This window comes from Aethalodelphis obliquidens, unplaced genomic scaffold, assembly GCF_003676395.1.
Source record: "Aethalodelphis obliquidens isolate GAN/ISIS:26980383/991018 unplaced genomic scaffold, ASM367639v1 scaffold31, whole genome shotgun sequence".
In the NCBI taxonomy this organism is placed as follows: domain Eukaryota; kingdom Metazoa; phylum Chordata; class Mammalia; order Artiodactyla; family Delphinidae; genus Aethalodelphis; species Aethalodelphis obliquidens.
The window spans coordinates 10,978,309-11,001,280 of NW_020837975.1; the positions used below are offsets into that span (position 1 = coordinate 10,978,309).

Below are 22,972 nucleotides of genomic sequence, written 5' to 3' on the forward strand. Positions count from 1 at the left end.
AATTTGCACCCATCTTCCCTTTCCTCCTTCCTGCTGGCTGGAATTTGAATATCATGGCCAGAGTTGGAGCAGCCACCTTGGATCATTAGATTGAAGCCCTGAACCATGAGAATGGTGGAAACTGAAAGAGCTGGAGACCCTAATGGTCAGGGAGCCCTTGCTCCAGCCCTGGGCTGAACCTCTGGCCTTGCTTTACATAACAGAGCCCTTGGTTATGCCACTGTTATTAGGGGTTTTCTGTCACTCGAAGCCTAAGTGGCACGTAAGGTGACTGTTAGACTGACTTCTGGGTAGAGGAGGGAACAAATGACTCTCAGGTAGTGAGAGGGAGCTTGCAGGACAGGAAGACCTCTCTTGGCAAATGGGAGCCCCTGGTTCCTCCCACTGGAGGCCTCCTCCCCCCTCCCCCTCCCCCTTCCTCCCCTCCTCGGTGCTCTGAGATTTGAGAAGTCCTGTTCTCTCCCTGAGGAGCAGCTACTCCATCAGCTGCTCCCTTTCCCTTTGGAATGGTCCAGACATGTCCCGTGGTAGGTCAAAGCTGAGTGCTGCTGCCCACCCCGCTTCCTAATAGTGACATCAAAGTTCTTTTGGGAGAGGGGTGTAATTCCCTTTTCCCACTGGCACTCCACACTGGCTTTAGGGAACAGAAAGTCAGTGCCTTCTTAGCACTGTCTTCCACAGCCCGGGTGAGGGTGAACCTGTGTCCCACCCTACTCCCTGGCCTGCACTGCGTTGGGGGTTGAGGGGGGTGTTACAAAGGCAGGTATAATACAGAGCCTCCTCGAAGCAGGGAGACAGAGACGCAGGAGGCACAGAGGACAAACTTGGGCACACGTTATCCCAGGGACACGGGGGTTATAAGAGCTCCAGTGATTCCGAGCAGGGGCCATGGGGGGCTGCGGGAGTCGGGGGACCTTCTAGACCCTCCCCACCGGCAGGGCTCCATTGATCCATTTGTCATTGTCCCCCCAACCTTGGTTGTCCCAGGGCTGCCTTCGGGACAGAAGCCGGGAATAAGGAGAGGTCTTGGGGACCGGGTAACCCCTCCGGGTGGATCTGTCTTACTCGCCACTCACAGCTCTTGGGGTTACACTTTTCGAAAGGGGTTTGACTGTCGGTGTGACCTTGGCCAAGTCCCGTGCGCTTCTCCACCTCAGTTCCCTACGGGGTATCCTGGACAGCTGGGGGTGATTTGGCTTTCTTTAGCGGGGGGATCCGGGAGGAAGGCCGGCTGTGGGGTGGGGGCGGCCCGGCTCCTGCACTGCCCGAACCCGAGCGGCGCCAGCCCGGAGCGTAGGGCCCGGGACCTCCGGTCCAGAGGTGGCCTGGCCCAGGGGCCTCCGCGGGCGGGGGCGGAAAGCCGGGACCCACCCGGCCCCTCCTGCGGGCGGGGCGGCCCAGCGCCGGCTCCTCCCCCGCGCCCGCGCCGCCCGGGCTCAGTGGCGTGCGCGGTGCCGCAGGTGGCAGCGATGGCCCAGTCCTGAAAGCCCTGCCATGGCCGGCGCCCCCGGGCCGCTCCGCCTGGCGCTGCTGCTGCTCGGGGCGGTGGGCAGGGCCGGCCCCCGCCCCCAGGTGAGACCCGCGGGCCCCGGGGCGGGGGAGGCGGCGGCGTGGGCTGCTGCGGGCGCGGCGTCCGGGCAGCGGCGGCTGCGACTTGAGCGAAACTCCGCGACCGCGGGCGGCGGGAACCCAAGCCTCGGGGAGTGGGACCTGGAGAGTTGGGTGTCGGAGGTGGGGTCTCGGACGGCGGACGCCTCCCGCAGCCCCGGCCAGGCGCCCCCTTCCTGGCCGCCCGGGCCCCTCTGCCGGGCCACCGGCTGTCCCGCGGCCGCCGTGCGCTGACTTCTGCGCCGCATCTCCCCCAGACCACTTTCCCAACTCCGTCTGCCGCAAACGCGTGCCAGCGGCCCGGCCACAGCCCGAGCTCCCCGACCTCCCCTTTTCCACTGTGCCCCAGACCCCTCCCCGCCGTGCCCCGCTCACTATCAAAGACCCCCTGGGAAGGCAGAGAGGCCTGGGCGTGGACGCCCAGCTCTTCCCCCCCCCCCCAGTCCCCCAGCACAGCCTTTGACTCATAGCCCCAGGTACCCTAAGGTGGCAACTTGCTGTCCTTCCCCCTGACCTCCCAGCTGGAACTCGAGAGCCACCCCTGTCCCCAGCTCCGCGCCAAGGCAAACGCTAGAAGGCTCCCTGCTCCTCTAGAAGCAGGCAGGCCTCCCCTCACACACTCGCCTGACACACCCCCATTTTGACCCCCTTGGTGGTCAACATGCACCAGAGCCCATACTGAGACACGTGGAGACACCTTGGCCTCCTGGATGCCCTTGGAGGGCTGACCACAGGTGGACCCCTGCAGCCCCTCTCTGCCTTTCCTGCCTCCAGGCTCCTGGGCTGGGGGCTGTGGTCAGCCTGCTTTAGGAGAGAGGAGTTGTCCAGAGATGCTGTGAGATGCTTGAGCAGAGAGGAGGTGCAGGCTTTCCTGTGCCAGAGAGCCGTGTCTTCCCGTGACCTCCCACTCTTAGCCCCAGACCTGAAGAGCTTTGGGGAGGGGGCTTTCACGGGCCTTGAAATTTGTCCCAGCGCAGGTTGAAGGCGGGAGGAGGGGTCTTTGATGAGTGCCGACTCCACGCCTGGCTGAGAATCCAGATGTGGACAGATATGCCTCCCAGCTAAGGTGCCAGCCCTTCTTCAGCCCCCACGTTTTTTTCCAGTCTCATTCCCTCCCTCTCCCTGTCCCCAGCCCAGCTACTGCCCCCAGCTGCAGGAGGCATCTCCTTCCACACCACTGTCCCCCCGACGCTCAGCCAGACTTTGGCTTCCCTGGTGTGCGTGGGATCTTTTGGGAGCCAGAACTGCAGACCCACTACCTGCTTCTCTCTCACCTTTACCTCCTCCTCCGGCTGGGGCAGGGTTGGGGCGGAAGGCTCTGCTGCCTGGTCCGATCCTGCTCCAGGCCATTTGCAGACTGGCTTTGGATTAAGGGAAGAGGAGAGGTTCTGAATGCTGCCTGTCTTCTCCCCAGAGTTCCTTTGCCCAGAGGAGTCAGGCTCCTTGAACCTGCCCTTTCTTCCCACCCCTCATTCCTCAGCCCTGGGCCAAAAGCCCAATATCCTGGGGCCATAACAGTCCTGGGGTGACAGAGAAGGGCAGGATGAGCCAGGCTGTGAGCAGAGAGGGGGAGCTTCGGGGGTTGCCCTGCTGTGAGCATCCCTGACCCGTGGAGATCTGAGTGACAGGCTTTGAGGTCAGACTGCAGTAATTGCGACACAACCTCATGCCCGCGTGTGACTCTAAACAATGGTGGATTCTGTATTCTATTTTCTGTTCATGAGATCAGCAAGACTAGGTTGCTCCCTTCATGTCACTGCCGGTGGGGACGAATCTCAGAAAAGGAGGGTTCCCTGTGTAAGGTGAACCCAGCAGTCCAGGAACAGAGAGGACAAAGGGGTGTGGGGCTGGGCTGGTGCCTAATACCTGCTCACCCAAGTGGGACTGAATGGAGTGAGCTGCCCACAGTCAGGCTGGCCAGGCTGGAAGGGGGTGCCGGCAGGAGGGTGGCAGGACTGACCTCTGAAGAAGGGGACCTAGGTTACTCCTTCATTGTTGCCGGGAAGGACCACCCCCTCCCCTATAATTTTCCTCCGCAAGACCCCTGTGAGGGAGCTGGTCTACTGAGGAGACGGGCAAGACTTTGACACTCCAAATTAGAACCAGACAAAACCGGGTTCAAATATCAGGTCTGCGGTTAGCTGGTGATCTTGGGCAGGACATCTGACCATCCGGAACCTGTTTCCTCATCTGTAAATAGGGATCACCAGCCCTGCCCCATGGGGTAATGGAGAGGGCTGGGACGCTGGCGCCCAGAAATGGCAGCTTTAGTCACTTGGGGGATCTGACCCGCTTGTCCTCGGGAATCTGGAAGCCTTCTCCAGGGCAGGAGAAGAGGGCTGGGAGGGGGGCTGTCAGAGGCCCCGTGCCTCTGCACTCTAGTGAAGGGTGGATGGAGTCCAGGGTGCGCGGCGGTCACCATGGACTTTGTCCGGAGCTGGGCTCCCTCCCAGACATGGAGTCTGGTGGGGGCCAGGGCAGAGCAACCAAGAAACCACATCCTGCCCTTGGATGCCTTGCTCTGAGGAAGAACAGGCTCTCCTTAGCTGCAGCCTGGCCCTGAACAGATTCCTCTGTGCGTGTGAGATAGAGAGATACAGAGATACAGGATAGAGACAGGTAGAGAGAGGGACCGGGGGAGAGGGGTGTGGACTGTATGAACCCCTGTTTCTCCTCCGTACTTGGATGTGACCCTCTGTGTGACAGCCTGCCTGTGAGTCCCCGTGTATGAAACATCTCAGCATGTCATTGTGTGTCTGACAGTGTGTACGTGTTTGTGACTCCAAGTGTGATACTGCATCTATGGGAAGGTCTATGTGTGTATGAGAGAGACATCTTAGTGTGTGAATGAGTGTCTGCCAGTGTGTGTCTGTGTGTGGGTGAGAAAAGTGTGCTTGTGACAGAATGTGTGTCTGTTTCTCTGTACTTATGCATGTGACAGTGTGACTTTAGTATATGTCAGTCAAGGGGTGTGTGTGTGTGTGTACATGTGTGTGTACCTGACAGTCTATGTGTTCATGTGTGGGAGAGAGACTCCGTGTCATGTCTTAGTATGTAAGCATGTGCTCCACACACGTGTGGTAATGTGTGTGACAGTGTATCCATGTGAGGGGTCTGGTGCACGTGAGAATGTGTGTGTGGTCTTCCTTTCCCTGCCCTTCTGCTCATGTATCTGGAGTCCATAAGGAAAAAAAATGGGGCCAAGAGCCCAGGGTCCAGCAGCACCATCCCTCCAGGTCTCAGAGGGCCTTGGGGATGGTTGGGCTCTGGAAGTTGGGCAGAGAAGAAGGAGGCAGGGGTCCTGGGAGGAGCTGCAGGGAAGATGCAGGGCTGCATCTGTTGGGAGGCGCCAGAGTTGTCATGGGAGCCCTCTTTTTCCTTTGGGGAGGCCCTCTCCCATTTTTTCCACCTTAGTGGCCTCTCTTTCCTCCTTCCTCTCAATCAAAAAGGTTACCAGAAAAGGAAAGAATCTGGTGCACTTATTCACACTGAGAAATGAAACTGCCGGAGGAATTCTTCACATTAGCAGCCAGTGTTTGGAGAAAGCGTGCCGTCCTGGGGTGTTGGAAAGCCCCTCACCCTCTCCACATCCTTCTCGTCCTGCTCTTCTTCCTTAGAACACTGCTCACTCGTACAGGGCTGGATAATTCCTAAAGGTTTCCCTACTTTATCTTGCTGGATCTGTACAGGAACTCTTTGAAAAGAACGATATGCCCATTTTACAGATAAGGAAACTGAGGTCCCAGAAGATTAAAATTTGTCCCATCAGTCCCACGTTAACAGACAAAGCTGGAATTTAAACCAAGGACGTGTGACTCTCTGTCCAGTGCTCTCTTCTGCCCACCACTCCTTCCTGGCATCTTCTTAGTCACCTCCTGCTTCCTTCCCAAACACCTGGATCTGAGAGACGCCCTCTCCTTACTGTAAACTCTGCCCCAGGCATTGCCCCCATTTGCCTTTACCCCCCCATCAGAGAACTCCCATGAAGCCTCGTGAGTCCTGATTCTAAAAACTGCCAAGCTGCCCTCACCCTGGTCTGCTGGGCCCCCCACTGCTGCCCTGATCTCCTGGCCAGCTCTGCTGCCTCTGAGGGGCAGGGGCCTCCACCACTGCATCCTCCCCACCACTTACCACCCCCAGCCCCTCCTCACCAGGCCTGGAGCGGGCACTCACATCACAGGAGGATGAAATGGGTCCGAGGCTGGTGGGCGGGGCCTTGCCCCTCCTCACGGTTCCTTGCCCTGGGGCATGGAGGCTTTGCTAATGGCTATGTTGCAGCTGGAAGATGCCACAAATTAAGCAGGATGATCGGTCCTTGGCAGGAAAATATGCTCCTTTCTTCCTGCTGGGAGTTTGTTGTTCCTGGAAATGAGGGAGGGGTGGGACCCGGACTCCCCGGGAAGCCTGGCCGCCCGGTCTGCTCTGCCGTCTCCTGTCAACAGCAGAAATCGAAGACAGCTGCCGTTGACTGTGGATTTTCCACGTGCCAGGGGCCCTTCTAAGCATTAACTCACTTAATGCTCACGGGGAGGCAGGGACTATCGTTATTCCCAATTTGTGCAGGTATGAGCTCAGGCTAGAAGTTAAAACTGTTGCACAAGGTCACAAACTTAATTTACCGGAGAGCCAGGGTCAGGCCTGGCTCTGAGCCCAAAGCCAGGGCTATTCACGCTTCTCTGTGTAACTGTGTTCCCCTGAGCCCCTGGGCCCTGCTGCACCGGGTGACCCCAGCCTCGTTCCAGACCGGAGCCTCACATCTGTCCCAGGTCCTGCCTACTGCTCTCTCCCTGGCCCAGAAAATTCTCCTGAACATCAGTCCAAAGCTGTCTTCTGCTTGCTGACCAGAGCACCGACGTCCCCACTTCTGCCCCTTCGTTCCTGCTGGGTCCTCCTGCTGAAATGCCTACCCTCTGCCCTTGCTGGGCCAGTCTCTCCCTACACCCCTTCCCTCCACCAACCCCAGCTTACAATCCCCGGCGTCCCCCAGGGCTCTCAAGTCTTCACCGAGCCCTGCCCCAGCCATTCCCTGAGCACTTTCACCGCTGCCTTCTCTGCTGTGTCCTGAAGAGCATTTGCTCCCACCCGATCCCCGAGTAGCCTGGGGACTCTCTCAGGCCAAGGCTCTGGCCTTCATCTCTGTGCTCCCCATGTTCCCCCAGTCCGTCCCCCCACCCAGAGCCTGGCACAGTATTACTTCCATAAACGCCAGGTGGGGAGAGGCCAGAGGTCTGGTAGTTCGTGTGTTTGGGCAGGGGGGCTGCGGTGAGCAGTATTTGGAGAACTTCAGCTGGGGCAGGAGGCAGACGATGGACCCCTGTTGTCAGGAAGCTGTCTCGGGGGACACAACCCCTCTTCTTAAGGAGCCCCAGCCTCAGGGAGGCTGCCCTCAGGGAGCCCCCGTCTGAAGATAGTTTCTTGTCCGAGGCTCTGCTCCGAGCAGGTGACAGGGCTGCTTCTGTCTTGAGGCTCTCCGGGGCGCTGGTGGCCAGGCTGGCTTCCTGGTGCTGTCCTTTGCCTTTCTCGCCACCCTGAGACTTCTGGTTTCCCATGGGCTTCCTAGTCCGCGCTCCCTGCCCCAGACACACCTTCTGCCCCAGTTCCCAGCAGTGACCTTGCTTGCTGCCTGCTTTCCTCCTAGAGAGATCAGGTGGGATTTCTCCCTGGTCTCCCTGCCCTGACCACCAGCAGCTGCTGCATTCCGGGGAGGAGAAGGAAGGCGGGTGGGGGTTGGGGGGTGGATCCACCAGGACTGGCACTAGTGAAAACTGCGCTGACCCCTCAGTTGTAGCTAAAATTGACACTGCCTTCGCTGTTGGGTTTGATTCCTTATTTATTTGTTTAACAAATACACTTGACCTTTGCGCTCAGAAGAGCACTGTCTTTTAGGTAGCTCTGCCTGTGGCCTCAGCACACTCACTCCAAGACTGTCCCCTTGCTTGTCAAGCGAGCTTTGTCCCCTCCCTAGGGCTTCCTGTGCCGCCAGGGATGAGCCCAAGACAACCTGTGTCTTTACGGGAAGCGTCTTGTAAGCCCCAACGCAGCCCAAATCTGGGCAGGATTACCCGGACACCAGATCCAGTGTGCTTAGGGCACCACCCGTCAAGGGTGGTGCAAACTCCCGAAATGAAGCTGTTTTCATTTCGGCGCGCATGTATATTTTTGTGATTTCCAAAAGTGAAATTTTGTTTTAAATTATGTATAGGTCCTGAATTTTATACAAGGGGCTCCCTGGTCATCTGTGTGTCTGAAGGCTCTAAAGGAGGAATATTTATAATCTTAAGCCTGTTCAGGAAAAAATACAAATAAAAAAGAAACATAGTCCCAAGACATATCTAAAGAAGTACCCGAAAAGGTCTGGGCGTGGATAATTCTCACCTGGGTGCATCTGCTTGGGTCTCTGCTAAAAAGCCAGTTCTGTTACCTTATCTATTCACAGAGAGGGGGACCCCTCCCATTGCAGACCCAGTCTCTGTGTTCTGGAACTTTTCTGACCCCTTCACCCCATGTCCTCAGGACTTCTCCCACAGTTGATAGAGCTGAGACGGTGGGGGTCATGTTGACCTCCCAGGTAACGTGACTGCATTTTGCAGGAGGGATGCTAGCGGTCAGCATTACCAGCGCTGAATCCCACTTCAGCCCACACCTTCCACTGCTGCGTCGCAGGCACTGATCTGGGAGACTCCAGGTCCTAGCCTTAGCTCTGCTCCTTGGGGTGCTGTGTGACCTTGACTGAGCCCCTCTCCCACTCTGGGCCCGCGTGTTGCCTTCAAGACTGGTGGATGAAAGTGTGAGAACCTCGCGGGAAGGCTGACTGAGTGCTGGAAAGGAGCCCGTGGCAGTCACAAAGCCCAGGGCCCTCAGGAACGCTCTCTGCTGGGTGAGGGCAGATGAAACCATGAATGAGACACACGCCCAGCCAGTGGCCCTTCCCCCACTCACCCCCAACAGTGTCCTTTCAGTAGCCACCGGCTGGACATTTACTACACCCCAGGCTGTGCCCTGGGAGGGATAAAGATATAAAAGCATCCACCTGGAGCCCCTCTTTGTGTTGTCACCCTCTTTCAGAGATGACCAAAGCCTGTGGAGTTTGGGGCTCTAAGGTCCCCTGGACATCAAGAAACCAAGTGTGTGTGGGGGGGGTTAGGCATAAAAGAGAGGTTGGTTGGACCTAAGGGGCCCCCTTTTCTTTCTTCTCCCCAGGGTGCCACCGTGTCCCTCTCGGAGACAGTGGAGAAATGGCGAGAATACCAACGCCAGTGCCAGCGCTTCCTGACCGAGGCTCCGCCCCCAGCCACAGGTGAGTGCACCCAAGCAGCTCTCCACGGCGCTGGGAGGCCCCACGCCTGGGTGGGCATCATTCGCCTCTCTAGGACCCCTCATCTACCCTACGCCTGGGGGTGCGGCCTCGTTGCTGCTGTGCTCCCCCTCGCCCCTGGCTGGGGCCCGTCAGGAGCAGACACCTGGCCTTTCTATTCTGCCTCCTCCTCAGCACTTCCCAGCCTGTCAGGGCAGGAGGCCCAACCCACGTACTTATGGTAATAAACGTTTAGGGGGAGTGACAGACAGAATGGACTTGAGGACACGGGGAGGGGGAAGGGTAAGCTGGGACAAAGCGAGAGAGAGGCATGGACATATATACACTACCAAATGTAAAATAGATAGCTAGTGGGAAGCAGCCGCATAGCACAGGGAGATCAGCTCGGTGCTTTGTGACCGCCTAGAGGGGTGGGATAGGGAGGGTGGGAGGGAGATGCAAGAGGGAGGGGATATGGAGATATATGTATACATATAGCTGATTCACTTTGTTATACAGCAGAAACTAACACACCATTGTAAAGCAATTACATTCCAATAAAGATGTTAAAAAAAAGAAAAAAAAAAGAGCAGAGGACTGATAGGCCTGTGTTCCAGTCCTGACCTGCAGTCATGACCCAGTCACCTGAGGAGGGTTCTCTTAGCCTGGAGAGCTACCGTCCCCCTCATCCGTGGTGTGTAATTTAATAACAGGCCCACGAGGATCGTTTATTGAGCACTTACTATGCTCAGTTATCTATGCTAGCTATGCTATTTGTCCCCAGAAAGCCCTGTGGGCTGGGGATCAACCCCATTTTCCAGGTGAGAAAACAGAGACCTTAAGTACTTTGCTGCAAGTCCCACTGCTGATAAGTGGCACCTGCTGGGTGGGAACGTGCTGGGTGGGTAGGAAGCCTCAGTGGAGGTGAGCCGAGCACAGGTTTCTGCCGGGCAGCCTCCCTGGTGGGGAACTTGGGGGGAAGTGCCCCAGCCAGGCTGGGACTCAGATGCCATCGTCCCGCTGCACCAGGCCTGTTCTGCAACCGGACCTTTGATGACTATGCCTGCTGGCCGGATGGGCCGCCGGGCTCCTTCGTGAACGTCAGCTGCCCCTGGTATCTGCCCTGGGCCAGCAGCGGTGAGTTCCCCCCCCGACCCTGTGCCCAGGAGGCTGGGGTGGGAGTGGAGTTGGCACGGGGTTCGTGCTGCCTCCTTTCCCCTGAGACGCAGCCTCCCTGCTCCAGGAGGTCTTTGGGGCTCCTCCCGGTGGTCTGCCTTTCTTTCCCTGGGGGTGGGGAGCAGTAGGGGGTGGCATCCGGTGTAACCTGGGCCTGAGGCCCATCTGGCAGGTGGGGTCTGTGGGGAAATCGTGGCGTCTGACTTAAGAAAGAAATGAGCACCCTCCTGCATCAGGAAAGGAGTCAGGTAGGAACAGTTCCTGGGGGTTCGGTGTGGGGTAGGGTTACTCAGAGGTGTCATTGCTCTGATGCGTGTGTGTGTGTGTGTGTGTGTGTGTGTGTGTGTGTGTGTGTGTAATGTGTGTGTTTGTAGGTGCCGCCCACCTGGTAGTGGCCTGTAGCCACCTCCTGACTCTTCAGGGGTTCACTGCTCAGATGAACCCAGACGGGAGTAGTGATCGGGGCCTTGGTGAAGTTGCCCCCCAGGTCCTCCCCGGCTCACTCCTGTCTGCAGGGGACAGCCTGCACTGGGAAAGCTGAGGCTCTTTGGAGTACAGAGATCTACAGAGGCTGCAGGGGGAGCTCTGACTGGAGGGGGAGTTAATGTGCCCCTCAACACCCACCCACCTGTCCCAGGCACCAGGGAGGCTAACAGGAGACAAGCGCCCTTGCCTCAAAGAGCTCACGGTCTCAGGAAGGGAGAAAGGGTACTACTTTATAATAATGACGTTAAGTACCTGCTCTGTGCCCAGTCCTGCCCTAAAAGCTGAGTATTCATTTAATCTTTACAACTACCCCGTGGGCATGCTTGTTTTGTACAGATAGGGAAACTGAGGCCCCAGAAAGTTTAAGTCACTCGCTCCAGATGACGTGGTAAATGGCAGGGCCAGGATTTGAAGCCAGCCTGTGCTCTTAATTACAGTACACCGAAGGGGCCTGAGACCAAGCAGAAACTGGCCCAGAAGCAGGTGTGATTGAGGTCATACTCTGGGAAGCTAGAGGGCTTCCTGGGAGAGGCAGCCCCTTAGCGGAACATCAGGGCACCTGGCAGGGCCCGGTGTGAGCTTCACCTCAGAACACAGGACTGGAGTCAGATGAAGCCCAGGCAGAAGTCCTGAGGAGACTCTCTCCTGCTGTTCCCTCCCAGTATACCCACCCCACCCTGAGGTGCACAGGGAGAGCCTGGGCCTGGAAAGAGGCAGGCGCCTGCGTAAGACACAGAGCGGATCAGTGCCCTTCACGCAGCATTTCTGCGGCCAGCTGTAAGCACTTTACACACCTACACTCATTTAACCCTCACAACAACCCTGCGAGGCAAGCACTCTGGTGACCCTCCCCTTTTACAGAGGAGGAGACTGAGGCACAGAGATGCTAAGTGACTTTTCCAAGCTCACACAGCAAGTGAGTAGCAGACCCAGGAATAAGCTGAGGAGTCTGGTTTAGAGTGAGCATGTTTCACTGCTACACCAGGCTTCCTCCAGTGTGCAGGCACGTATGTGTGCGTGTGTGTGTGTTCCTGTGCACGTGGCTCTGGGCATGGGGACAGGCGAGTGGCCTGGGCCTCTGCTGGCTGGGCACACCCTGAGGGAGGGCAGTGAGCTGCCTGCCCTCTCCCTGGAGATGAAATCGTCGAGTTGTACAGTCTTACGGTTCTGCCTGATGCTGCTCTGAGTGGCTGTGTGAGCTTGAGTGAATTTCTAGACCTCTCTGTGCCTCAGCTTGCCATGTGGGAGATGGGATAAAGCCAGGTGATGGGGGTGTTGGGAGGATTGTAGGTTCTTGAAAAATGGTTGTTGTTAATTTCTTCCACCTACCTGACTTACCTCGTCCACTTCCCGCAATACGCACACTTTCCTTGCTCCCCAGTGGTTTGGGACTGGCTGTCTGTCCAGCTGGGGCCGGGCCTCTAGACCCCAGGGAGCCAGGCGCAGGACAGGGCCCATCACTCAGCACTAAGCTGTCCCCAGCTCTGCCTGTCGCTCGCGGCTCCATCCATCACCTTTAATTTTATTTGAGCAGGAAATAGGTCCTGGTGGTGCCCGTTTATGAGCGAACACGGTTTTATTGCTTTCTCCGTGAAGATAGCGGCCACTGTGCAGGCCCCCTGCCAGCCCCCACCCCCCTCCCCTGACTCACCAAGCTAATTCACTCCCTCTTCTGACACGTGGCATCACAGACTCTGCCTCCCTCTCCCCTCTCTCTGAGTTAGGGACCTGCAGAGACACCCACCGTGGGCTCCTGCAGCATAATTGCTGCCTCTGGCCTGTCCTGGCTGTTCCGCTTGGGAGAAGCTGGCACTAGGGGCTCCCCTCACCCCCTCCCAGAGCATGGGGGAGCAGGAAGGGGGCAGTTCTGGAACTTTCTTGGGCTGATCAAGGGGGTAGACTGTGGAAAAACGTCATAGTGGGAGTTCGAAGTGGGGAGAAACAAGGGGGATGGGTCTCAGGCAGGGTCCTGGCAGAAAACACACTCAGCTGGGAATTTGAAAAGAATTCAATGGAGGGGCCACTTCAGAGGCTGGCAGGGTTAAGGGGCCAAAGAGGTACATAAAGCACCAAGGACCACAACAGTGGGAAGCTGTAGCATCCCTAGACCCGAGCGGGGCAGGAACAGCTGGAGGTCGTGGTGATGCAGAGGCCACCAGCAGGGCAGGGCCTTGGCCACAGAGAGGCAGTGCCACTGCCAGAACCTCAGAATCAAGGCAAGAAGGGAGCAAGGGAGAAATACCCCAGCCTCTCTCTCCTTCCACCCTCCTACCTTCTGCTGGTGCCTCCCATTGGCCAAACCCAGCGGAGGGCAAAGAGCCCAAGTGATGCTGTCCACAGGGGTCAGCCTTCTGGGGTGCAGAGCAGGGAAGAAGAATGAGTGACTAGAGAAAGAATTAAATTCAGAACAATTCCCCGGGGCAGGTCTGTGTCAGGAGCTGGGGATGTCAGTGAGACCTTAGGGGTGTGTGAGTATGTGGGTGTTGGGGAGAAGGGGTGATCTTCCCCATGGGGCTGAAGAGGTCAGCTCAGGGGCCTGGGAAGTGGTGCTGAGGGAGGTCAGAGCCACCTCTTCTGCCTGGGGTGTGGCACCAGGAAGGCTTCCAGAGGGAGGTGATATCGGGACCAGGCCTGGAAGAACAGGCAGATGGAGAAGGGGGAAAAAGTGCCCTCCAGGGAGGGAGGATGTCAGGCTCAGAGATGGGGCCAGGCCAGGCCTCAGAACTATACAGTATCCCAGGGAAGCCAGCCAAGTCCTTGAATTCTGACCCCTCTAATTCAGAACTGGGGATTGCACAGAGAGGGTGGGAACAGGTGAGTCAAGGAAGGAAGGCGTTCAAAGGAGATGCCTTGCGTCCACAAGATTTTCTCTGTAAACCAGAAGGCTGGAGTGGCTTCAGAGAGCCTGTTGCCACCCGAGTGCCCTCCAGCAGCCTTGTTTAACCACAAACAGCTGATCTGCTCATTACAAATCATTCCAGTCTCATTAGCTGCACCCCCTTCTGATCCCTACCTGTTAGCTTGGTTCTAATTATAGGAGAGTCATAAAATGTTTTAAAAATTGTCTATAACTCACAGTTCTTGGAAACTCTGACAGGTGCCTCCCTGGAGCTTGTACAGCAGGCCGGGGTTGCCAGAGGGAAACCGAGGCCACAGCTTGGCCCTGGAGGAGCTCCGGCTGAGGCGGTGTCCTAAGCTCCAGCCCGCCCCCAGTGAAGGGGTACTCTTCTGAGGAATTGGTGCGGGCAGGGGGGGTGGCAGCAGGTCTCTCACTGTGACTCTAGTTTGAAGACCAACCAGGTACCAGGCACTTCACATGCTTTATCTCCTAATCCTCACACCACAGACCTGGGAAGTTATCAGGGTTCCCATTTTACAGATGAGGAAACTGAGACCTGGGGAGGTCTGCCCAAGGTCCCATAGCTGGTTGAGGGCAGAACCAGGATTGACCTTGAGTCTGTCGTTCAGAACCCGAGCTCCTTCTCCTAGGCTGTGATGTGATGCGTTGCCCCTCACCCCCACCCCAAGCGGACACCTTCAGTTCGAGCCCTGCCTTTGACCCTCATTCCAGCACTCTGGGGAGGACCTATGACTGCCCGCTTTGAATCTTGGCTTCCCGGCCCAGGAGATGGGGGCCCAGGAGCTGGGGGCCCAGGAGTCCATGCTGACCATTGCTGTTGCCAGGATGCAGGAGCTAATGGATTCATGAGCGGCTCTCCACAGCCCTGAGTGCCCGCGTCCACGTGGAAGGGCGGCTGTTAGCTTGATTACAGACGCCGCTGTGGTTTCCGGGAGGGGAAGTGTTTAATTGGGGGTTTTAGTTCCAGCACCAGGGTCTGACTTAATGAAATATCCCTAGGCCTCCTGGCATGCGGCTGGCTGCCTCCTGGTGTTGACAAGACCAGAGCCAAGCCTCTGGCTATGATCAGCAGCACCTGGGCCAGATAAAGCTGGGCTGATAAGCCGGACAGTGCCCGTACCCACCCCATCTTCAGCCAAGATGGGCACCTGGGGACCGCAGCCCGGCCAGGAACCAGCCCTGGCTTTTAGTATTTGCTGCTAATGAAGGATAATTGACAGACGCACTCGTATAGGCTCACTGAGCTTCGCAGGGACGCAGTGATCCCTTGACACTGTTCCAGTAACACATACATCTGTGCACACACTGCCTCCCTACCCTCCCAGCTTGCCCTGAGCAGAGGGCCCAGGAATGGCAGGGTGCCGGGGGCCCAAACTGGCAAGAGGACCTGCTGGGAGGATGCTGAATGTTGGCAAGTCCAAGCCTGGAGGAAGGGCAGATAAATGGCACATGGCCATTGCTGACTGTTAGCAGTGAATTTGGCTGCTGACTTTTGGCCTCTGGAGGCCAAGAGCTGAGGGCTGCAACCTTTTTTTTTTTTTTTTTTGCGGTGCGCAGGCCTCTCACTGTTGTGGCCTCTCCCGCTGCGGAGCACAGGCTCTGGACGCGCAGGGTCATAGGCCATGGCTCACGGGCCCAGCCGCTCCATGGCACGTGGGATCTTCCCGGACCGGAGCACGAACCCGTGTCCCCTGCATCGGCAGGTGGACTCTCAACCACTGCGCCACCAGGGAAGCCCCATGAGGGCTGCAATCTTGATTCTGCCGCTTCCTGGCTGGATGACCTTGGGCAAGTCACGTGGCCTCTCAGAGGCTCAGTTGCTTCATCTGTAAAGTGGGATTTGCTGTGCCTACCTTGTAAGGTGGTTGTGATGTTCAGAGGTGTCAGGCATACAGCAGGTGTCAAAACCCGATTCTATGAGTGAGCAGCCTGCAGAGAGGGTTCGAAAGGAGCAGGTAGGAAGGAAAACATCGATTCGAGTGCCTCCTGTGTGCCAGACCCCGTGCCAGCTGTGGCAAGTGGCTGTTATTAGGGTCACACTGCTGCGGGCTGCGTCCTGGGTACGTGGCTCTTCGACAGTTTGGGCCCCTTTGCGATGTCCTCTCCCTTCCCCTGGCCCCTCTGCCTCCTCTTTTCTCCCCATTTCCTCCCATTTAAATGGGTTTCCAGAGAAGGTTCTGATATAAGTCTCACTCTCCATGGAGTCAGCCCAGATCACCATAACTGCTCTGGGGTCAGCGACTCCTGAAGACTGGTTTTGCTCTTATATCAGAAGACTCAACCCCTGGTGAAGAATTCCAGGCATCCATGCAGCAGATAAGAGAGACATTTGGGGGCCCTTCTAGTTGCTTAAATCAGACCTGGTGCCTCCCGTTCTCTGCCTTTGTCCTTTCCTGATTTTGTTCATAAATGAGTCAGGGAGCTATTGGGACACTGCTCCTCCCACTGCCCAAAGTCCCATCATTACATTTTCAGGCTTTTGTTTCTCTTCCTGGGGAAGTCTCTTAAAATGCAGTTTCTTCTAGAAGCAGTGATGCCGCAAGCTGACTCATCCCACAGTATTACCAGATAACTTCTGTCTCCTGAAGCGGGTCAGGGTCTCTGAAAGGGAGTGGAGAAAGGGGAGAGTGAGCTGGGAGCCAGGGACCGGCTCAGGGAGGACAAGGGTCCCACTGGCAGGCCCTGCAGGTACCTGACTGTGCAGGCAGAGAGCTGTCCCTGGCCCCTAAAGTGAAGATGTCCTGGCATATGGCAGCAGTGGGCAGGTTGATGGTTTGTGAACTGTGAAATACAGCCCCGTCCTAGAGGGTGCGTCCCTTCCCGGCCCTGGTGGTGTGGGCCCTGGGGTTGATGCTGCCGCCATCAGGCACTCATGTTAATGATCCTTTTCCACAGACCTGTCCTTACTGCTGCCTCCCCACCTGGAAACTTCTGAGCACCCACTGCCAGCCAGGGCCTTGCGGCTTCTCCATGCTCCCTCCTTCACGCTGAGCCTTCTTCCCACAGCCGGGAGGCTGGTCTTTAAAATCTTTTGTCCTTTAGAATTTTTAAATCTTTTAAAATTCGTCCTGGCTCCAGCTCCCCTCCTTGATCCCCCCTGTGCTAAATCTCTCCCCACTTTTGTCCCCAGTTTCCTGGCCCTGGGGTCAGACTTACATTTCCTCTCAGACACAAGTAATCCCCTGTCCCCTCTTGTGATCTCACTGCAAACTTGGGGCCGCAAGCCACCCCCTCCCTGGGTGGGCAGACAGTGAGGCACGGCAGGGTGGTCGCCTCAGCGCCAGATGCCCAGGTGGGATGTGAGTGGACACAGGGACATCCCACCCCCAGCCCTGCTGGGCCTGTGTTTGCTCTCTCTCGGTTTGCATTTCTGTTATTCCTTTCTGCACTTTTTGGTTTTTGTTTTCTGTGAGAGTCTTGATTCTCTGAAGCCAGGGACTGTGCTTCCTTCCTCCTTCAGACTGGGAGCTCCTTGAGGCCAGGGGCTGGATGTCTCCCCACTCTCAGCCTGGGAGGTCTCCAAGGACAGTCTCCATCTCCAGCTACTTGCAGCTACTTGAAGGGAAGAGCTGGTCTTCCCTCCCCGCACCACTACCCCTTGGAACAGAGTGTCTCTAAGGGCTATGTCTCTGCCATTGACTCTGTGTTCCTTTTAAATCAGATGATCTTTGAGACTAGGACTGGGTCTCCTCCATCAGATGAGAACTTCCTAAGGGCAGGGCCGTGTCTCCCCTCAGACCGGGGCTCCCTGAGGATGAGGCTGGGTCTCCTTCTTTCTCTCAAGAGCTCTTTGTCCCTGGGGTCTGCTCTGCCCGGGAAGGTGGGGCCTGAGTTCTGTGAATCAGCAGTCTCAGAGGGTGGCTGTGGGTCTGTTGGGGCCACTGCTCGTCAGCACCAAACACGATTTGAGGCAGGGGTGTGGAAATGGGCTAGCGCCGTCTCATCTCAATAGTGTGAATTCGTCAAGCTGCATTCCAGGGTGGCTGAGAGGAGAGGCTGAGGGTGGGTCAGACAGGCACATGGCAGGAGAGGAAGGCCCGAGGGTGTGTGTGTGTGTGTGTGTGTGTGTGTGTGTGTGCGCGCGCGCGCAGAGGGGTCAGTTCTGGGGCAGCTGGGGTGACCCCCAGGGTGGAGAGGGGTGAGGGGCAGGTGGCCTTGGGCCGAGGCTCGGCTCCTGCGTGTCCCCGCCCCAGTGCTGCAGGGTCGCGTGTACCGGTTCTGCACCACCGATGGCCTGTGGCTGCACAAGGGCAACTCGAGCCTGCCCTGGAGGGACCTGTCCGAGTGCGAGGAGTCCAAGCGAGGGGACCAAGTGAGTCGAGCCGGCGAGCTGGGGGGCGGCAGGGTGCCAGCTGCCTGGGAGCAGGGACCTGGGCATCTGGCGAGTGGGTCTGTGGCCATCTGCCCATCCCCCTGCCTCTCGGGCTTTGCACACCATGCTTTCTGGACAGAGGTGGTGTGCGTTCACCTCTCTGGCCTTGGAACAGGGCCCTAGAAATCCGAGGGCCATCACCGTAGGTTATTCTCTTTCTTAGTTCCAGGATCCCAGTGGGGCTGCGTTGGGGCCCCACCTCTGCCCCTGTCCCGTGGGAAAGAAGAATGTGGGAGAGGAGGGTTGTGGGCCACCCCTTGTACACTGTGTCCCCCGTGTGCACACAGAACTCCCCGGAGCAGCAGCTCCTGTCCCTTTACGTCATCTACACGGTGGGCTACGCACTCTCCTTCTCCGCACTGGTCATCGCCTCGGCCATCCTCCTGGGCTTCAGGTAAGGGGGCTGCTTCAGCCTTACCTGCCATCCTGTCCCCAGATAGAGGAGGGGGCACCAAGCTGAAACAGCAGTGCAGCAGGTTCCTCTCCTAAGAGATGTCCAGAGAACCCACACCACCTATGTGGTAGACTTATGAGGCTGAAAACGCAGGCTACGACACTGTGTACTTAGTCTAATCTGTGCTGTGTAAATGTGTGCGTGTAATACTGCAAAAAAGGAAAAACAAACACTACACATGCACACACAAAGCACGTGCTCCACACCTTAACAGTGGGTGATAGGAGTGGGGGAAGTCCTCTCCGGTGAGCGTATGTAACAAATCATCGGGAATTCAGTATGATTTTAGACAAGACCTCGGGGGTTAGAGATTCTGCTCTCTTTGGAGCTTGTCAGCTCCTATGGAAAATTTCTTTCCTAGGTCTAACCTAGATGAGCCATTCCTTCCAGAGTACCGGGCTCTTCCCATGCCCTCTGCACTGATGGCAGTGGGCCAGGAGGGCTGGGTTCAAGGGCAGGAGGGATTCTGAGGGTAGGGAGCTCAGGACACCAGCCAGCAGGAACAGGAGAGGTGACATTCCTCCTGTGGTCCCCATGGCTTCTGGCACAGTCAGGGCTGGGCACACAGTCAGTGTTTAATAAATGCCCTCACTGAGAATATTCTCTCCTTTTATTATGCAATGTTCAGAGATCTGAAAATACAGTGGCTGATAGATACTATGATCACCTGTGCACACACACCATCCAGCCCAAGAACTAAAGCCCACCGCGCGGTTAAGCTTCCCCAAGTAACACTCCCTCCTCACCAGAGGGAACCCCTGAGGGGCCACTTATAATTCCCATGCATCTCTCTGTACTTTTACCACATTTCTAAGTATCTATACAAATATATAGTGTGGGGTTTGCATATTTTAATGGCATGTTGGACATATGCTTCAGCAGTTATTTTTGGCCTGACATTATGTTTCTGTGAGGTTCTTTCACATTGATACAGGCAGTTCTGTTTCATTCATTTTAAGTGTCACTCCATTGTATGATATATTACAGTTTAGTTATTTGTTATCCTTTTAATGGACATTTGAGGTGTTGCTCTTTTTTTTCTTCTCTGAGTTATAAACCTTGCTACAATGAACATTCTTACCCATAACCCCCTGTGCATTTCTCCAGGGGCACATGCCTCTGAGTAGAATTGCCTGGTCTGAATACAGCGTGCTGTTGCAAATTTATTAGGCGTTGTGAAGTTGTTCTCCAAAGTGGTCATGCCAGTTTGCCCTCTTACTGGTCATACATGAGAGTTCCCTTGGCTTCACATCCTCACCAATATTTCCTATTTTCAGACCTAATTCTTGCTAACCGGAAGTGTGTGAAATATCTCACTATGATTTTAATTTGCATATCACTGATTCCTGGAGAGATCTAGCATACTTTTTATGTTTCATTCTGTGAATTGCTTGTTCGTATCCTTTGCTCACTTTTTTATTGGCTTATTTGGCTTTTTCTTTTTATTTTAGGCACTCCTTGTATATTCTGGATAGTAACCCAGGATATATCCTCTCAGCCTGGGGTTTGTTTATTTTTTCACTCGCTTTATGGTGCCTTTTATGCACAGAAGTCCTTAATTTTAATGGAATGAAATATATCAATGTATCTGCCTTTATTGATAAGATAAATATATCAGTAAGTGTTATCAATTGATAAAAATTCATTTTTCCAATTGATAAAAAAATTTATCAATTTTTTTTTCCCAAAGGCCAAATTTCTTTATGATCTTGTTTAAGAAACTTTTCCTTATCCCAGGGTCATAAGTTTTGCATGTCCCTTATGGCTGTTTGGTGAACCTGGAATTTATTTTTGTCTGTAGTGAAAACAAGAGATTTAATTTCATTTTTCCATGTATACATATTCCATGTATACATGTTGATTGCATCAGGACAATTTATTGAGAGCAGTGCCTGCTCTGCCCTGCAGCAAGCATCGTCTGTGCCTGAGTGGGTCTCTGTCATGTGGATTGTTTTCCATTGGTCTAGTTATCTGTCCCTTTGCCTGTGCTATGGTGCCTTAACCACTATAGATTCGTCAAAAACCTTGGTTTTCTTGGGACTTCCCTGGCGGTCCAGTGGTTAAGACTGCACGCTTCCGCTACAGGGGGCATGGGTTCAAACCCTGGTCGGGGAACTAAGATCCTGCATGTCATGCGGTATGGCCAAAAAATAAAAACAACTTGGTTTTCTTATAGCAAGGGCCCCTACATTGTGGTTCTTTAGGAGTGTCTGGAATATTCTTGGCCCTTGGCTCTTCTTTATAATAAGTTTTTAAAATTTCCATCAAAAAACTGTTGGAATTTTTATTATCGCTATATCGAATTTATTGGTTACTGTGAAGAGAATAGACACTTTCAAGATAGTCTTTCTATCCATGAATCTGGTGAATCTCCTGTTAATTTGCATCTTCTTTAATAATTTTAAGCAAGTTTTACTGTATTCTCCATAGAAATCGTGCCTTCTTCTGTTAGACTTATCTCTAGGTAGCCAATTAAAAACAGTGCAAATGATTTTTTTAAATTTACTTTTAATTGTTTATTGCTGATGTACATAAACGTACATATCAGCAACCTTATTGAATGAACTCTGATTAGTTCTAATAATTTGTGTGTTGATTCTCTTGGATTTCCTGTGAAGATCGTCTATCATCTACAAATGATGCCAGTTTTGTGTCTTTATTTCCAGTTCTTATGCATTTTTCTCCTTGCCTTCTGACAGTGGCTAGGATCTGTATTACAAAGTTGAGTAGATGTGATGTAAGTAGATCTTACAGCTGGATAATCCTAATTTTGTTCCTGATTTTAAAGGGAATCTTTCTAAAAATTTTCAGGTGAGAATGATGTTTGCTCCTGTTTGGCTAGATAGCCCTTATTGGGTTAAGAAATGCCCTCATATTTCCAGTTTGCTATGTGTTTTTGCATGAAAGGATGTTGAAGTTGTATCCAATACTTTTTGAATTCCTGCCGTATGCTTAGCCTCACTCTGCCTCTGTAAGGCAGCCTGGAGGCATATTAGACATGGGCCGTCATCAAGAAGCCAAGCAAGTCCCCAGTGGGAACAGTGGTCCTCACACAAATCACTTGGGTTACATGTGACTTTGTAGAAGAGAAGATGCAGTAGAGAAAAGATAGAGTGTGGACGGGGTTGGGGGTGGCAGTAACCACACAGCTGAAGACTTCATGGCCAGGCAGGATTTGAGTTGGACCCAAAGGATTTTCAGGGTTATAGGAAAGAAGGGCATCCAGAGGAAGAAAGACAGGAGCATGGTCCCAGAGCTGGATACATGCCTCAGGTGTGCTTTGGCCTGAGAACCGGGGGTTGTGGAGCAGAAGTGTCAGCCATTGTGCCAGGGCGGACCCTGCTTTCTCCTGCAGACACCTGCACTGTACCCGAAACTACATCCACCTGAACCTGTTTGCATCCTTCATCCTCCGAGCCCTGTCCGTCTTCATCAAGGATGCAGCCCTCAAGTGGATGTACAGCACGGCCGCCCAGCAGCACCAGTGGGATGGGCTCCTTTCCTACCAGGTGTGTGGTGTGTCCATGGAGGGCCTGGGGAGGGGGTGGACAGTCCATGAAAGTCTGTCTCCCCCACCCCACCCAGGCCTGGTACAAAGAAAGGCAAGAGCTTCCCAGGCCTGGTCCTCAGGGAGCCCCCAGTGTGATGGGAGAGGCAGGGAGAGGCTGTCCACGCCGGGGAGCCCCCAGCCTAAGAAGGGAGTTACTGCCCTGCCCTTAGGGAGTTCTGTTTGACTCAGGCGAGTGGTTTTTGGAGACAGACCTGGGTTTGAATTCCAAGCTAACTTTTAGGCAAGTGATTTAACTTCTCGGGACTCCAGTTTTCTCACCTGTATGGGGATAATGTTAGTTTCCTCCATCTAGGGTAGTGAGGATCCGATGAGCTAAAGCAGGTCAAGTTCTTAACACTGGCTCTGGTGGAGGTTGTCAGCTCTGTCACCCTGCATTCACCACGGCAGGATTGCAGCTGGGGCGACTGGGAGCGGGGTCGAGAGAGGCAGGGGCAGAGCTGTTGTCCCCTGGGGACCCTTCCTCTGCCCCCAGGACTCTCTGGGCTGCCGCGTGGCGTTCCTGCTCATGCAGTACTGCGTGGCGGCCAACTACTACTGGCTCCTGGTGGAGGGCGTGTACCTGTACACGCTGCTGGCCTTCGCCGTCTTCTCCGAGCAGCGCATCTTCAGGCTCTACCTGAGCATAGGCTGGGGTAAGGCCAGCTGTCATTCATTTCACTCCCCCGCCCTGACTGAGCATGGGGGGTGGGGGGATGGGAGACCCTGACCCCTCTTGGAATTGCTGCCTTCAGGCTACCCCAGGAGGCCAACTTGGTACTCAGAACACACTGCTGGGCCAAGGTATGGGGCCCACTGGAGAACCCCCTCCTGGGCACAGGACTCGCTGCCCATGGCGCTGTCAAGCCATTGTCCCCCATCCCCACGCCTTTGCCTGACTCTCCTCCCTTAAAGGAAGCAGAGGCCTTCACCCGATCTGGCCAGATACACGATGCACACCATGGGCTGTCATGGCACCGGCCTCAAAGATCCCCGCTGCCAAGACTCTTTGGGGATAGAGCCCCACGTCCCGTCCTGGACAACGCAGCCCCTGAGGGAAATGGAGGGTCCTGAGCCTCATGGCGGGGGGTCCCTGGGGGTGCGGGCTGAGGGGCCATGGCTCTGTCACGTGATGATGAGAGGATGGCTCAGAGGAGAGCCGAGTAAGGGAGGGG

General features: G+C 55.2%; 1 protein-coding gene across 1 annotated transcript in view; it reads left to right on the top strand.

Annotated features, from left to right (window-relative positions):
* The first annotated feature begins 1,494 nt into the window (after nt 1-1,494).
* GLP1R (glucagon like peptide 1 receptor) overlaps nt 1,495-22,972 on the top strand; it is a 35,897-nt gene continuing 14,419 nt past the window's right edge. The window contains exons 1-7 of the mRNA XM_027127144.1: nt 1,495-1,572; nt 8,809-8,905; nt 9,932-10,039; nt 17,618-17,736; nt 18,084-18,190; nt 21,606-21,759; nt 22,294-22,453. Of these exons, the coding sequence (XP_026982945.1) occupies nt 1,495-1,572; nt 8,809-8,905; nt 9,932-10,039; nt 17,618-17,736; nt 18,084-18,190; nt 21,606-21,759; nt 22,294-22,453 (823 nt within the window). The remainder of the gene's footprint in view (nt 1,573-8,808; nt 8,906-9,931; nt 10,040-17,617; nt 17,737-18,083; nt 18,191-21,605; nt 21,760-22,293; nt 22,454-22,972) is intronic.